The sequence below is a fragment of the Lissotriton vulgaris genome, chromosome 7 (assembly GCF_964263255.1).
Source record: "Lissotriton vulgaris chromosome 7, aLisVul1.2, whole genome shotgun sequence".
Classification (NCBI taxonomy): Eukaryota; Metazoa; Chordata; class Amphibia; order Caudata; family Salamandridae; genus Lissotriton; species Lissotriton vulgaris.
In genome coordinates, this window is record NC_141695.1 from 673,547,000 (window position 1) to 673,562,725 (window position 15,726).

The 15,726-nt window shown below is 41.5% G+C and overlaps 1 protein-coding gene across 1 annotated transcript in view; it reads left to right on the forward strand.

Moving 5' to 3' along the window:
- The first annotated feature begins 236 nt into the window (after positions 1 to 236).
- Positions 237 to 15,726, forward strand: part of DGKE (diacylglycerol kinase epsilon) — a 161,874-nt gene continuing 146,384 nt past the window's right edge. Inside the window, exons 1-2 of the mRNA XM_086930872.1 lie at positions 237 to 1,141; positions 13,898 to 14,057. Of these exons, the coding sequence (XP_086786998.1) occupies positions 702 to 1,141; positions 13,898 to 14,057 (600 nt within the window). The 5' untranslated portion in view covers positions 237 to 701. The remainder of the gene's footprint in view (positions 1,142 to 13,897; positions 14,058 to 15,726) is intronic.

The following is a 15,726-nucleotide window of genomic DNA, read 5'->3' on the forward strand; positions in this document are numbered from 1 at the left end:
CTCTCCCTGGCGCAAATTAAATTTCAGATGCTTCTGTTGTTTTGTATATTATGTTATTACACGCTTTCGCTGGGCATCGACGTACAGTAGAGGGCTGAAGAAGACCCACTTTTTAATAAGGTATGAAGTATGCTTTCTAATAAATTGGCGTATTGCCCAGTGACACAAGCGCTCCGTTGGGCGTCTCCCCTGCGCAGTGACGTATCATTTTAGAGGGTTCCACCGCGCAGTGACGTATCCCATAAGGTTCCACTGCTGTTGATGTATCCTTCGCGGTTATGGTTTTCGCAGGCGGTGGTCACGTTGCTCTGCGACGTCTTCCAGCATCCTTAATCCCCCTCGTGGTTGTGTGATAAGGATGAGCGGCAGCGAGAACGTGTCTGTGCGCGCTGTCAGGCGGATGGAAGGGGGAGTGCAGTTGTTTCCGAGACAGCAGCGCTGATTACGGGCCGGTGCAGCATCATATCCTGCAGTTTGTCCGGTACCTCTTCCCCTATTACATTATTACATGATTCAGAGATCGATGACACTCGGATGGGCGGCTAGCCTTGTGGCATGGACTCGGAGCGGCCCGGGGCATCAACAACTTCGTACCAACCCCGGAAATGTATGAGAGTCTGTGAAAGCAGCTCAGTGGAGGATGACATGGCGGATTTGAGCTGTTTACATTGACATCCCATCGCATTGGTGGGAACGAGGCGATGGAGGGGAAGCAGCTGGTCTCCCCCGATGGGGCTTTTGCAGGTCAGAGCTTGGTTTTCTGGACCTTGTGTGCGGTGATCGTGCCGGTGCTGATCACCCTGTGGTGCAGTGTGCAGAGATCCAGAAGGCAGCTGCTCAGGAAGAACATATTCCGGAAGAACAAGCATGACTGGCGTTACACGGATTTGTTCAACAAGCCCACCTACTGCTGCCTGTGCGGCCAGCACATCATGCAGGGCGACTCCTGCGACTGCTGCGGTCTATGTGCGGACGAGGGCTGCCTCAGAAAGGCAGACAAGACGTTCGGCTGTAAGGAGATCATGGTGAAGGCGGATGGTGCCCTTGCTCATCGCTGGATCCGAGGGAATGTGCCCCTCTGTAGCTACTGTGCGGTGTGCAAGCAACAATGTGGCACCCAACCCAAGCTCTGTGACTACAGGTAGGTGACATCATGCAGAGTTTTGCCCTTACAGGTATGTGGCACCATGCCAAACTCAGTGACTAGAGGTACCACCAAGCCTAGATAAAGGAACATGTCTAGATAAAGGAACATTCGTTAAAAGCTCTGTGATTTGATGAATGTGTACATCTGCTCAAAAATTGTCTTTACATGTAGGTGCCCTCTGCCGAGATGTGTGACTGCAGTTCTGGTCCACTCTGCTGAAGTTTACCAGCCAGCAGTCTCTCTGAACTTTAAATAGTGGAACCTCTAGTGCAAGCACTCCAGGGTGGTTTTTGCAGTATGGACACTTTTTTTTATTAACTTTACCATTTTCATTAATAGCAATCATCAGGTACATAGTCCTCATTGCGACACTTAGGAGAAGAAAATAACAGAGCATAAAATAAACACTTTACCACAGTCAATGTTGGACGTCAACTCCATAATCAGCAATCCTCTATTCAATCAAATATAATTTTCCACATGCAGATAAGTAGCTGATCAATCATACTTAAATATGACAAGCGAAACCTCAACCCACTCCAGCGGGGACTATCCCAGAAAGAGTCTGTGATGAGGAGGTCTGGTCAATTTCTAACAAATAGGTTTTCAGGGGCCCCCATATGTCCTTGTGTCTGGAGGTCGCCGGCAGTGTAGAGGAAAATAAATCGCTGTTTGTGTTGCAGTAAATCAGGCTATTTAACCATGCCTTAACAGTAGGATACGCTTGCTCCCCCAGGCCACAGCTATTTCCCTTTTTGTTAATTATAATAATTCTATTGAGGTTTAACGACTGAGTTGTTTGGGAATGTTCCCAACATATCCCAAAAGGGAAACTTGTGGCGTGGGTTGTAGGTCTAAATCAGTCATCCTACTCAATGCAAAATATATATCCCGCTCCAATATTTAGCAAATTTCACACAATTCCAAGTCATGTGGGCAAAGTCTGCGTGCTGCGACCTGCATTTAGAGCACATGTGCAGTCTGGAGTGATCAATGGAGTGAAGTTTTGCTGGAGACATGTAGGCCCTCTACAGGAACTTGAAGTGCAGCAGCTTATGTTTGAATTCAATGACACTTCCTTAATTTGTGAGCAAAAAAAGGCCCATTGTGTGTCATCAATAGGGTGTCCTAAATTCCATTCCCAAACTGCTCGGATTCTGGTATCTCTAGCCGGGTAATAGAGATATAGAGGTTTTATACAGTTTGGAAACTAAGTGGTCCCCTTGCGCGCAAGTGATCAAGGTTGTCAGAGGCAAAAAAGATTCCGGTTCTAGGGGGGATTCAGACAGCGCTTGGAGTGCGCAGTGCAGTCTATTAAGTGTAAATTTGTCCATGAAGGAAGCGGCCAGGAATCTGGCATCTTCTGCACTGTGAAATATCTGTTCACTCTGGAATAAATCACCGAAGGTGAGTAGTGCATATTCAGTGAGAGTCCTTTGGACAATCTTTTCCTCAGTGATTGGTACCCATGAATTGCTTGCAAGTGGGATAGCCGACGAGTATAACTTGCGCCCCCCCACTGACTGTAGCCAGCTTATGTGGCAGCATAAACACTTAACATGAACCAAGCACAATTCATCTTCCTCTTTAGCTCCAGCCCTCACCTCCATTCTCAGCACGGATTTAAACAGATAAAAGATTGATCAGGATCTCCAAGTGCACATGGTCAGATTTACTGCATTAACTTGGGCTGTTCATTGTTTCTACATTTAGACTTAAACATATTTAGGAAGATTCAGACTATTGAGAAAAAGTGGAAGCTTGCGTCAAAGGTGACCTCCAGGATGTCGATTTATCAAGCATATGCCCTCTGTGAGCTGCAGGTGTCTATTATAAAGAGCTCTGTGTGTGTTGAGGATGATATGGGTGACTTGTACCCTTGATCTTGACTCTAGTAAGAGGTCAGGTAAGCAGAGTTTTTCTCAAGGGGAACTTGAGGCCCTTTTCTGACATCTTGGCCCTGTAGCTATCACCGGGAAAAACATCTTCAAGTGGTGAAATCTTGATTTGAAGAAGTCGTATCTTGTCTGGAATGTTTCTCTAGCATCACCTCGTTTCCAAACAGATAGGTAGTTTTTATGTCCTTAAAAAGGCAAAAAGTTTGCATATTGCAATTCTTCAAGCAAAGATGACTTTTAGGCAATACGTGAAATCGGTTTCTTAATGACTGGTTTGAGCAAAGCCAAATTTGACAAGTGTTGCAAGAGATCTCCTGATAGACAAACAAGGTACTCACAGTTAGCGATCTGTGAGACCCAGAGGGTTGAAAGGCCTCTTTTAACAGTTGAAGAGGAGTGGGGGTAATACGTCCTCCCTTGTAAACTCAATACAACAATAGAGTATCCCGCCTGAGGTTGCAGGGATAGTAGTATATACTACACAAGACACGGGTAGGAGGGCTATCAGGTACACCCATAGTTGGTATGCTGGCTCCGCATGACTGGTGCGGGAAAGGAAAGAAATCTTTTTTATATATAACCCTAAAACACTCTAGTAGTGTCGTGCTTCATCATCAGGTTCACCCTAATTCCTTACGGTCAGGGTGGGCTTGACCGTATTTCAGGGAGTGCTTCAGGATAGAGGGTGACCAGGGGGCTTAAGTAAAGATTAAAAATCCCTCACCTTCTCCTAGGTATCTCTTTATTAGTGCAGACGGTGGGGAACGCTAAAATAAGGTAAGGGGTAATGTAGACTCTTATGGTCTTATGACCCGATGTTTTGTTAACCAACATGTTTCAGCCCAACTCTAAAGCCTACCAAGGTCTGGGGCTTTCATCAGGGTATCAAATAAATACCTCCCTGGTAAATAGATTGCAGATTAATGTCATGCACTTTTATATGGGCGGTGTTAATACTTGCTCATCCTGTATTTCTGTTTCTGTTGTATCACCCACAACTGATGGGTGTCATATATCTCATGAGCGAGGGCGGGTCTCCCTTTAGTCCCACATTCATCAAGGGTTTTACCCGGCCATTCGCCTATACTCGCCCTCGTCCTCCCGGCTTTGACCAAAGGCCAAATAATTTTTGTTAAAATGAACGACTTTCAACTTTCAGTGTGAGACCCAGGTCCTATCTTACATTTCTTCTTTGTGTGAAATAGCCTAATTTAAAACCACAAAGTTGGAACATAAGTAACTGGATATTTGAACTACTGATATTACAGTTAATTTTAATGTTCTGGTTATTGTAGCATTGGATACGTCTCAATGCCAGATTAGTATCCCAAGTAGTGGCTGTTCTCATGTTTCTGGGTGCTACACAGAGAGGCAGAAGGGATTCCAGTCTCCATATATTACGCCTGGCTGAGACATGGCCATTTGGTGTCAGACAACAGTAGAGGTCACTATCTAGAGATCTAAAAATGAAAACTCAGGGAAAATACCCTATAAAGATGAAACTTCTAACAAGAGACTCACCCATACTCTGACACATTTATTATTTTGCACTGGAACACTTTTTTTTGTTTAAATATGTTTATTGATTTTTCATTATTGCAATTCACCTTATGTGATACAGTTGTATCACATTTACATTTTGATTCAATAATTCCGCCTGAGTCAGGTATCTGTTATGATGGGTTCGCTTGCCTAGTGAATGTAAGACAAGGTTATTTACAACATAACATTGATATTACAAGCCAAATAACACACTGACTACTATTCACGAAATTGTAACATTAAAGTAAAACAAGACGATGCTCATCATATATCGCTCTACTACGGGGTCAATTTGTTTGTCTGCATGCAGCGTTTGATTGTGTATTGATCAAATTAAGTGCTACCTTCCAGGTACCTATTCCTCAAATAATGACTGCTGTTTGCTGTGCTGTTTGGTTTGGATAGTTGTCAGCGGGGAACATTACACCCGCTGCCCTACGTGCGTTGCTGACGGAGGCACCGATACAAGCCTGTGGTTCAGTTATACTGCTAGGGTCTGAGTCTCATTCCACCCAGGTGTATTATTGGGTTCCTCCGTCCGACTCGGCCAGATTATAAGGAAATCGGACAGGTTCGCATCTCAGCTTGTCGCGAGTGGCTTCTTAAGAATACCTATTACATCTTCACGATGCATCGCTATACTCTCCGCCATTGCTCAGCAGAGCAGCGATTGGAACCAGGCTTTTTCAGCAGGAGGCTCAGGTGAACACTTTTCTATCGTTCTTCTTGCCTGATAGCCCAGGGACTAAATGAGTTTAAGATAGCTGAGGTCTTGTATTTGGTTTATGATTCCTATAGATCAGAGGCTCGATAGCCATGAACAGAGCTATGTAAAGTAGGTTATTCAAATGGAACATCTTGCCATTCCAGCCTTCTAATGTGTGCACACAAACATGCCCATGCAGATGGGGAAGGAGGACCCTGATTGCAATGTTTTCTTCTGGTTCCTCACCATTTCTAAAGAAAGGCACAATTGAAAACATTTATGGATTGATTACCTTCTCCGTGGTGCATTGCTGGGCCATGCAATGTAAACAGTAACAAAGACATGAGCACTCCTAGAGTTTATTGTTCCTTGATACTAAAGAAAGTATTAACTGTATAAGTCTTACACTTACTTCTTCTCTTACAGAAGTTATAATGTTTGTGCATGCTGCAAGGGAAATATCATTTGGCACTTGAATAAGCAAAGTTACTTACTTAAGCTAAATGTATCTTACCCACATCCCACTGCACAGTGTATAAAAAAAGATCCAAGCCAATGAACACTTGTCAAAGTTCAGTGCCTACTCGCACACATCTGATCCATGTAAGGAATTCAGACTATCTCTGTTTTTGACTACTTTAATATTTGTTTAGCCCTGCTTGAGCCCTCGGAACATTCTCCTAAGCGAAGGATTCTGGAGAGTGGACAACCGTGTTTTACTTTTCAGTCCATTTGCGTGTTGCTTGACAATTTGTCTTGGTAAGGGTATTTCCCTCAATGCATCCTGCTTCAGTGCGTAGCCAATATGATTCTTCAAATGGTGTTCATCCTAATGTTAACCAATAACACCCACAGGCTGTTTTTCTGGTACACCAGGATGTAAGTAGGTTGTCATTTATCGCCATTGCATTATACCATTGTACTAACTCACAGTGGCCACCGAAAAATTATTGGTTTCATAATTAAAGCTATTCTATTAATATTTTCGGTCTTTATTCTATTGTTTTGATGTTTTTTATATCGAAGATATTTTTAGATTTGACCCTCACTATGAGACCAACCAGTAATTTCTCCCCTGTAAGTCTGATGCTGTATTGCGTGGTATCGCCCTCGAGCCAAATTACTAACTAATGTCGAGTTTTTTTTTATGTCTGAATGGGAGCTGACTAGTAGCTTGTGTTTTACTGCAAGGCAAAATGTATGATTTCCCCATTGTCAGTATCGATTTCCCCATTGTCAGTATCTGAAGTAGGAATTGGTCGTATTTTGCCTGCACACATTTCAACAGATATTACCTGGTCAAATTTGTGCAGGAGTAAACCTGCCAGGTCATCGTGAATTTTGCGCACTACTTCCAATTTTTGCAATATCGACTTGGGTGGAAAAAAATATTTTCACCTGTTGCAGTTTTGCCAGCTCACTCAGAATGAGGATATTGCTGTTCTATATTTGTTTATAGAGAGAATACTATGATTTTCCTGCAGGGCTAACACCAGGTTCCTTGAGTAGAATCCACAGGTTATCCATCAGAAAGAGAGTAAGAGGGTAGTCAGTGATATTAATCTTGGAGCCTGACCAAATTGTTTCTCTGCTACAGAGAGCGTTAGCTGTTTGTTGTAGAGACCTTTTGTGGACAGTACCAATACTTACAGTTGCTTTGGGATCAGCCCATTACTTCTAATTGATCGGATTTCTTGTCAGTCTGATTCGCTTGCTTTTTTATTTGATGATTTTCCCACATGTTCTTATGTCTGTCCTTCTCCTGCAGCACACCTTCTTCACCATGCTTTTAATTGGATTACTTGTATGCTTCCACTGCTTACATGCAAGAAACAACTTTTTTTTTGTATTTAGCACTCCAGGTGAACACATGCTCACATGTTCTTTCCCCAGCCAATTTGTGATGTTTTCCCCTTCATAGCCCCCTCCTCTCCAAGTACTTTGCCACCCCCAGCTCGTCCATTGCCTGCTCCTCCTCTACCCATCTCAGTCGACTTTTCTTAATATCTCACCCTCCGTTGCTCCCTTACCTCTCACTGCTCAAGTGCTTCCAATAGTCTGTGGCATTTTCTTGATATCCACCAATCTGCTCTTTCGTTACTTCCCTCACCCTGTATTTTAAATTGTTTACTTTCTACAAAGACTGGGCAGCTGCAAATTGCTACGTGGCCTTTCCTTTTTGAAAAAAATGGTTTTGTGCTCCAACACAGGCTCCCTCAATCTTGGTATGTTAAATTAAAAGCAATAAATGGGTGAATTATGCATATATATACATCACCATGCTTGGTCGCCATAGCATTATGATGTATATATGCGCTTGTGTGATGATGTATGCATGCACACACAAAGTCATCAATAAGCATTTTTTTCTTTTTGCTGATGCTACACAGAATCAGCAAAGAACACTGGCAAAACCAATAGGACAGTATTGGCTTGGTCAAAAGGCGAGACCTGTTGCCCTTGCCAATGCATATTTCATAGAAATCACAACTCTCTTTGTAACTTGTGGAGATTAGACTATAATGCAAATTCTGTGCACTCTAGAAACTTAAACAAAAAATTAAACACACCAAAGAACTACCAATTGATGTAAGAGAAAAACTAGTAGAAGGTGTATATTAAAAGAAAGGTTAGTATTCAGTAGTCTTTAAAATTACATTTTAGTCCCAGATATTTGACAGCCTTGCTTTGACCTACTTCGGCACCTTACTGTGCCTTCATTTGTATGTTTATTTTGTTTACATTCCATAAAAACAACACCCAAAATTACCTAGTAGATCATATCCAGTCCTGCCAAGTATCACGCATCAGACGTGACACTAACGCATTTCAGTGTGGTGATCCTCACCGCACTGAAATGCATTGTCACGCATAATGCACATGGGAGCTGTGACAGAAAGCGCGCTGTAAACAGTGAGTTGCAGGTGGTGGCGCGCATCAGTGCTTGCAGGCTCCAGACTCCGAGAGTGGCAGCCAGTGCCGCTACAATTTATCTTTGTTTTATTTCTGGTAGTCGCGCAGCAGGGCTCTGAGTCACTAGACAGCCTGAGTGGTGCCATAGCCCGGCCCAGCGTTTAGTGTAGCGCGTCACAGGAGGACGTCACGTCACGTCCTACTTCCTGCCAGAAAGTGTAGCCGGGAGTTATTAAATGTTGCGAGGCCTCCCTTTGCTACGGACTGTCCCATCTGCCTAGTGTTACTAACTTGTTTGTGGGCGATAGGGGGACATCATGGTGCTGCTCGGCCCCGCAGCACGCTGCTGTAAGCACCTACTGAGCTGCCCTGCCCAGCCAGGCAGCCCACGATGTGGGGGAGGCAGGCTCAGGAGCTAAATGGTCACACCGCCCGCCAGCAGCTGAGAGCTCAGGCCGGCCAACACGAGGCAACATGATGCAGTTAAGAGGGTGAGAGGCTGTGGGCCTGTCTTCACCCGGTGCAGAGTCACGGCACTGCCTTAGCCTGGGAAGAGAAGAGTGTGAAGACGAACTGTCAACTGTAAGTAAACTCACCATAACAGTCACTTACATCAAAATAATGTAATTTTGGGAGTGCAACAAACTTATTTTAATACTGCTGTAGCAAGCATATGGCCGAATAACTTGGGACAGGCACAGCAGCAGTTGTGCGCCGCGGCTCCCCAGGACAGGCACCAGCAGCATTCAGTGGTGCACAGCCAGGAGTGGGGAGCAATGTAGGGCCTAATTGCAGGGGTTAGTCCCATCCAGGTGCAAAGAGGGGTTCTGGCTCGGGGATGATCATCGCAGGCATATTTAATTTTGCTGCTTCCGTGGGAGAGATGAAGAGCAGGTCTACGAGTCTAGCCAGGGGTTAGTGCAAGGTGGCAAGGCAAGTTCACAAAGATCCCCGCAAACTGTGTCAGACGCTGAGCTTTGGAATTATTACTGCTAGTCCGTGTCTCCTAAAATGTCTTTTTTAAATAATACAACGTCATACGTAGGCTATGTGTACCTCAGTCAGCCTCTTCTCCTGAGGCGTGTCTAAACCCCCTCCCAATCATGCCTCATTGTACTGTAATGTTATGTGCTCAGAATAGCCATTCTACTTACTCTCTTAGCCACAGGTTAATGATAGCTGGTGGTGCAGTACTGTAATCAGCAAATTGATTTTTATTAAATTGCTCAATTTTGAAATAGATTACACTTTGCTGCCGAATTCTGACCCCTACCTGTGTGTGTGCCCTTCCATTTCTGGTCTTTCTGGCAATTTTAACATATTATTAGAGTTTATTGTTGCTCTAATGGGTGTCATTTCCTAAAATTTATATGTTTCCATCATTTCCATTGCTTGATTTTGTTCTGGAGAAAGTGTCACTCATAGTTGTTGGAATATCACTCATAATTACACTGACATTATAAAAATGTCACACATAGCAATCTGAAACCTTGGCAGCTATGCATATCTCAACCTTCATGACAAAGAATATTAAAACTTGGGCTCTTCTAGATGCTCCTAGAAACCCACAGACAGCATTATTGTTCCTATTTTTTCATAAAACGACTCATATTATGTGGCCAAATCAACCAACAAACTTTACATGAGTCATTAGGATTTTTGACCTTACAAATTTTATTATTAGTGTTTTGAGGAAGAGAGTAGAGTTGAACAATAGAAAGAGACTTGCAGAGACCATCCGGGTACAGTAAAAATATAGACATATTTTAATCTAGATAACCTTTCTTCAAGGATTCAATTGTTAATGATCGTAACACACATGCCGGAATATGGTAATCGGACATGAAGCATAATTTACATAGTTAGAGCTGGCATTACCTTCAAAATGATGCTCTGAGAAATATTTAGAACTGGACATAAGTTAATGGAGTGTAGTTTGCATGTATGTGGATTCCCTTGTCTCTCTTAGGGAGACCCAGGTGCAGGTTGGCAGCATGTAGCTGTATTCCCTTGACGTAGAACTCCTTGTCTGCCTCAGGCGGGTTTGCAAGGGGTCACATAGAGGGGTTGATCTAGGGTTCATCAACCTATCCCTGACAAGGCCACTTCCAAGGAGGAAGAAAAAGGGGGCTAAAGGGGCTAAATCCTACCCTGTGATTTCTGCATCTAAAATAGCTAGGAATCTTTTAGGACTCCTGTAATGCTCAGTTTCCCAAAAATATTGTTTGGTAGCGCTGCCGTATTTTAACCTTCTTTTATATAAGGGTAATTTTTCTCAGTTTAATAGTCTTTTTCAATTGGTGCCTTGAATAGTATTTTACATTTGGAATACTCTATGCAAGGGTAGTTTATTTATACTTTATTACATGATTTTAACCTCTCATTTACTATGAATTTGAGTGTCAATTATATTTCTAATCTAGTACCTCAGCCTTTTACTAGGTGGGGATTATCATCTATTATTGAATGCATTTTTGTCTCAATACTGCTTTGTGAAATGGTCAACGATTTTAAAGTTTTCTGGAGCAATTCTAGTGACCACAATGCATTCTTCATCTCGCCTACTTGAGGCAACATTAACTCTCAATTTGGCAATCTTCATAAAAGAGTAGAGATGATTTTTGATCCAGGCTTTATGCTAAGATGGGCTCACAACAATTGCTTACAAGATGGCTCCCTGATTTTCTAGTATGTTTGGATGATTCCTCCTCAAAGGAAGGGATTCTTGTTTCTTTCCAGTTGATCTGCCCCAACATTGGAAAACTAATGACGAAAATACCAGCATGACAAACAAATGCAGGTGGTTTTATCATGCATGTTCTTTTACTTGGCTCTAAAAAGGACTCCCAGAGTCAGACGAGAGGTATATGCTCGTAGAACTAGATATAAGTAAGTAGTGAGAAAAAGAAAAATAACCTTCCATTAGGAGGCTTGGGAGCTGTCAACTCAAACATGTGCCCTTACAGACAGCACATCTTTTTAAAAGATTGTTAATCGTCCCTTTTTATCCCAACAGGAAAATACTCCTATATGTTGTCATATTTTACCAACAAAGTATCTAGTTGCCTTGTTTTTCTTTGTTCAAAAGTAAACAAACGAACCAATGCCCTTAATTCATTAGCCCTTGTGATTTATTTCACTTTTTTTTATATTTTGCAGGAAAATGTTTTTTGCATTTTAAGCATGTCTTCCTAAAGGGCACCACTGTGAACACACTTATTACAAATATACATAGAACATGCATAGATCACACTTATGTTTACCTGAACAACATGTACAAACCTACTGACAAAGTTATATACATAACATATTTGACCCTGACATATAATACACATTTACTTTCGAACAATGAAAAACATGGCAGTTAGATAATTTGTTTGTATAAAAAATATAAGTGGTCCTATTTAGTTATTGCACGGAACCATCCTCCCTCTAGTAACAAGTGCTATTTTACCAGACATCTAGGTCCACCATTTTCAGATGATTACAGTTATCACACTTCAGTGAAAGATTTGTCAGATTTAACTGTGACCCCCACAGAGTCTTTTTCAATTGAGGAGGTTACTGAAGCCATTCATTCATCATCCAATACTACGGTTCTTGGCCCTGATGGGATAGCTCTTGATTTATTTCGTTCTGATGTTTCCCCCTGGGCATCACCTCTGACTGTGACCATTGATGCAGCTGCAGCACACTGTATTCTGCAGTCATAGAAGTAATTTGTAATAGTGCTTGTGTTTAAGAAATGGAATAAAAATGACCCTTGCTTTTACACAACTATTACTTTAATTGACTCAGTAGCCCATGTGATTGGGTGTGTTGTATTGAATCTGCTGACTACATGGGCCAGTTAGTACCGATCTGATCTATGGCCAGGGTTAGGTCCTCTAGACCAATGTTCGAATCGCCATTTTATCATCAACAAATGTAAAATAGCCAAGTGGGGTTCTCTGCACTTGGGCATTATGGACCGCAGCTCAGCCTTTGGCCGGTTTAATAGAGAGAAACTTTGGTCTATTATGTTTGGTTTGGTGGTGGATTTTATTTTGATTTAGTTTCTCCGTGACAGCCATTGTGAGGTATGGAGCAGTTGACAAATGCACTTGTGGTTTTTAAATTAGAGCATGGGTTCAGACAAGGGTGTATTTCGGCTCCCTTCTTATTTACGCTGTATATAAGTCATCTGGACAACATTCTTATAAGAGAGGGTCAAGATTTGCCTGCTGTGGGTAAACATCCTATTCCTGGATAACTTTATGTTGATGGCACAGTGATACTTGGTAGACTCACTAATAGTCTGCATTGTTTATTACATCCTTTTGTGTCCTTTATGGACTCTCTGAATCTTAGTACCTAATTTAGGATTTAGGTTAAACCTGATTCACTGCTTACTTGCCATTACTAAAGGTGGATCTTATTCCTTTCTATTTGCAAGCTCCTTGTAGATGTCACTCAGTCGCTCCACAACATATTATTGCATTGTATTTAATTTCTGGGTCATGATCTCCTCCTGGGTGAGTTGTGCACTATACAATTGCAGATAACATAGCATTTTGTCGAGTTTATAAGTAATTGTGCAAGCACTTTTTACTCCCCTTGTTGAAAAGAGAAGAATTTCACACAGGCTAGAAATGCCCTTACATTTACAGCTGGATCTGCAAGCTTGTTTATCTGTGTCAGGATTATCAGCTGGAGCTGTTAAAGTGAGAATGATGACAGATTTTTAAACTGCTTTTTACATTGTTTGTGTATTGATTGATTGTAAAGAGGTGTGCTCTTTTATGGTTTTTATTGATAAATCCGAATAAAGACTTTTTGATTGAGGGACTGACAAAATCAGGCACGTGGGTAGAGTAGCCACTTGGTGCAAATTTTGTATGTGTAGAGAGATAGCGTATTTGACAATAGACAAGCCCTGGGCAAGGTCAAACGATGTACACTATGCCTATTTAGGCTAGCGAAAAGCAGCCATAAAAATATGAGAGAAATCTCCTGAGCTCCTTAACCAAATGTTATATTTTAAACATACTACAGTTAATGTAAGTTGGCTTTCTGGTTCCTAATATTGAATTGGCTTTATGTTTTCTGCCTTATAACACATCTAAGGCATTTATCAGAACTCTGGGCAGAGTTTATCCTCTAGGACATGTATATGAAATTAGCAAGAAACACAAACAGTTCACAGTACATTAAAGTAATTAATCGCGACACTGACTTTGTGGTATAATAAGCCTGTATGTTTAATTACCTCGCATGTTTCGACCACATGCACTACAGCTAGCCTTTGACCTCCATTCTTTATCTGCCACTGCAGTGTGCATGTGAGTTAAAATCAAAACTAGCATATGTCCACTGTAATATTATAAGAAACACTAACTCACAACTATCAGTCACTTTCACTTGCTGAAATACCATGTTTTCAAAAGTAGTTTTTGTTATCATCATTCCACTCTACTAAAGAGTGAATGAGGTAGTTCTCAGTTTAAGCATTTCTATACAAATTTTTGTTGTGTTGCTTATGTCGTTGCAAATTAGTGGTGCAATGTTGAAGAATGACAGAGTGTCAGAGTTTCATTTTGTATTTAATTCTGAATATGTTCTTTTCCTTTCTCTCAATCTTTGAAAGGACCAACGTCAAAAGTCCCCTCTGTATTAGACATTTGAGCAAAGTATATCTTTTCCCCCATATAGGTGTATTTGGTGCCAGCACACTGTGCATGATGACTGCATGCAAAATGATCTAAAGAGTGAGAAATGTGACTTTGGAGAGTTCAGAAGCTTAATAATTCCACCTAATTATTTGTTCGCCATTAACCAGAAACAGAAAGACGAGAGAAAAGATTATGAAAAGGTAACTTTTGCTGTTGCTAAATATTGCTGGTGCATGAATTGTCATTGTTTTCGTTTCTAGTCACGGTGTGTCATTCTTGGAGGAAAAATAGTAACATGGAGCGATTTTGAAAAGAAGTCCATATGAAATCATGTACTGGTTTTACTAATTGACATTTGGGCCACCTCAGTATGGAATATTTGCTGAGTGTTTATTATTATTTTGCTGACTCGGAATTCTCTTTTTTTAGTACAGGATAGAGGAACCAAGGACAGGTTCAACTTCGTCACTCCTTAAACGAATAGTAAAGCAACTGACATGCCTAACACTCATTTATTTTACATGGTTACATTGGAAGATATCCTCTTTAGAAACACAGTTCACATTTGAGTTACAAACCCGTCCTGTGTTGAGTGACACATAAGCCATCCTGTGTTGGGTGATGCATAAGTACTAATTTTTCCTTTGTTTCTTCTCTGTAAATAGCAGGTTAAGTCTCAAGTTGCAGTTCTAAATGCTGATTTAGGAAAACAAGTGTTATTCATGAATACCTATACTAACTTACTTACTAGCAATTCCCTTCCTTAGTTAAATGCCTGTTCTGGGTATTAGTTAACCTTCCTAAACAGGTGGAATGTTCCGCTGTCTTAAGGAACAGTACTGGGGCATGCTTTACTGAGAATGGCTGCAAAGTTCCCGGGTTCCCACGAGGTCTAACCCAGTTTGGACCTATCTGGCTGTCCCAACAATTCCTGGAAAGTCAAGAAATGTCGGCATTGAAGTGGATGTTTAGTGAGGCAGAGGGCAGAAGGCACATAAAGAAGCAACAACTAAAGAAACAAATTCATTTGAAACATTGCTACACAAATTGATGAGATCTTGGTAGCCCATATCTAATCTTTGAACAGTCCTTTAGACAGCATCTAAAAAGCCAATGTAGGAGAATGGAGAAGGCTCCGGGTCAAGAGATTACACACCAATAATGTGAAAAATTAAGAAGTGATCTTCATAAATGCTCTGTGAACATTAAAAATGAAGAAGTTTACTAATAAATAATGTATACGTGTTATTAGACCCCAGTGTGCTTGAAACAAATGTATCCATGGAGTGCATATAATGTTGCAAGTGGCTCAGCTGTCCAGTACGGATGTTGCCTTCTATGTCTCTACTGATATGACAATAGACACATTCTTCTTGATTTCCTTTTTGCCAATCAATTGTAGTTTTTCTAGTTGTCAATGTGGAGCTGTGGCTTCTCTTAAGAGGTAAAGGCGCTCTCCGCCTTCCTGGTCTGGGGAGGACACAGTGGATGAATCATGAATTTGAGCATCCAATAGCCTAGACTGGCTGTAGGCTCAATCTTCTACCTCTCTGGTCATTTTTGAGCCTTGCGCATCCAGTTTTGCACATATTTGCAAGGTGGTTGTCCTTATTGAAGTTTTGACAATTTGTCCAATTTTGTGGGGCATGTTACCCCTTGTGGATATAAGTTGCAGCAGAAGCAATTCTTCTCACTTTCAGCCATTGTCACTAGCTCTCTGTCTTGAGGTTTTCCTCCAGCCATCCTTCATTATACTTCTTCATTGTACTTGTTGATAGTGAATGATGTGCTGCAGATCAAACTTGGCTTTAAGTATTTTATCAGTCCTTTGTTAATTGCTCTGGAGTGAGGAGGAATCATCACAAGTAG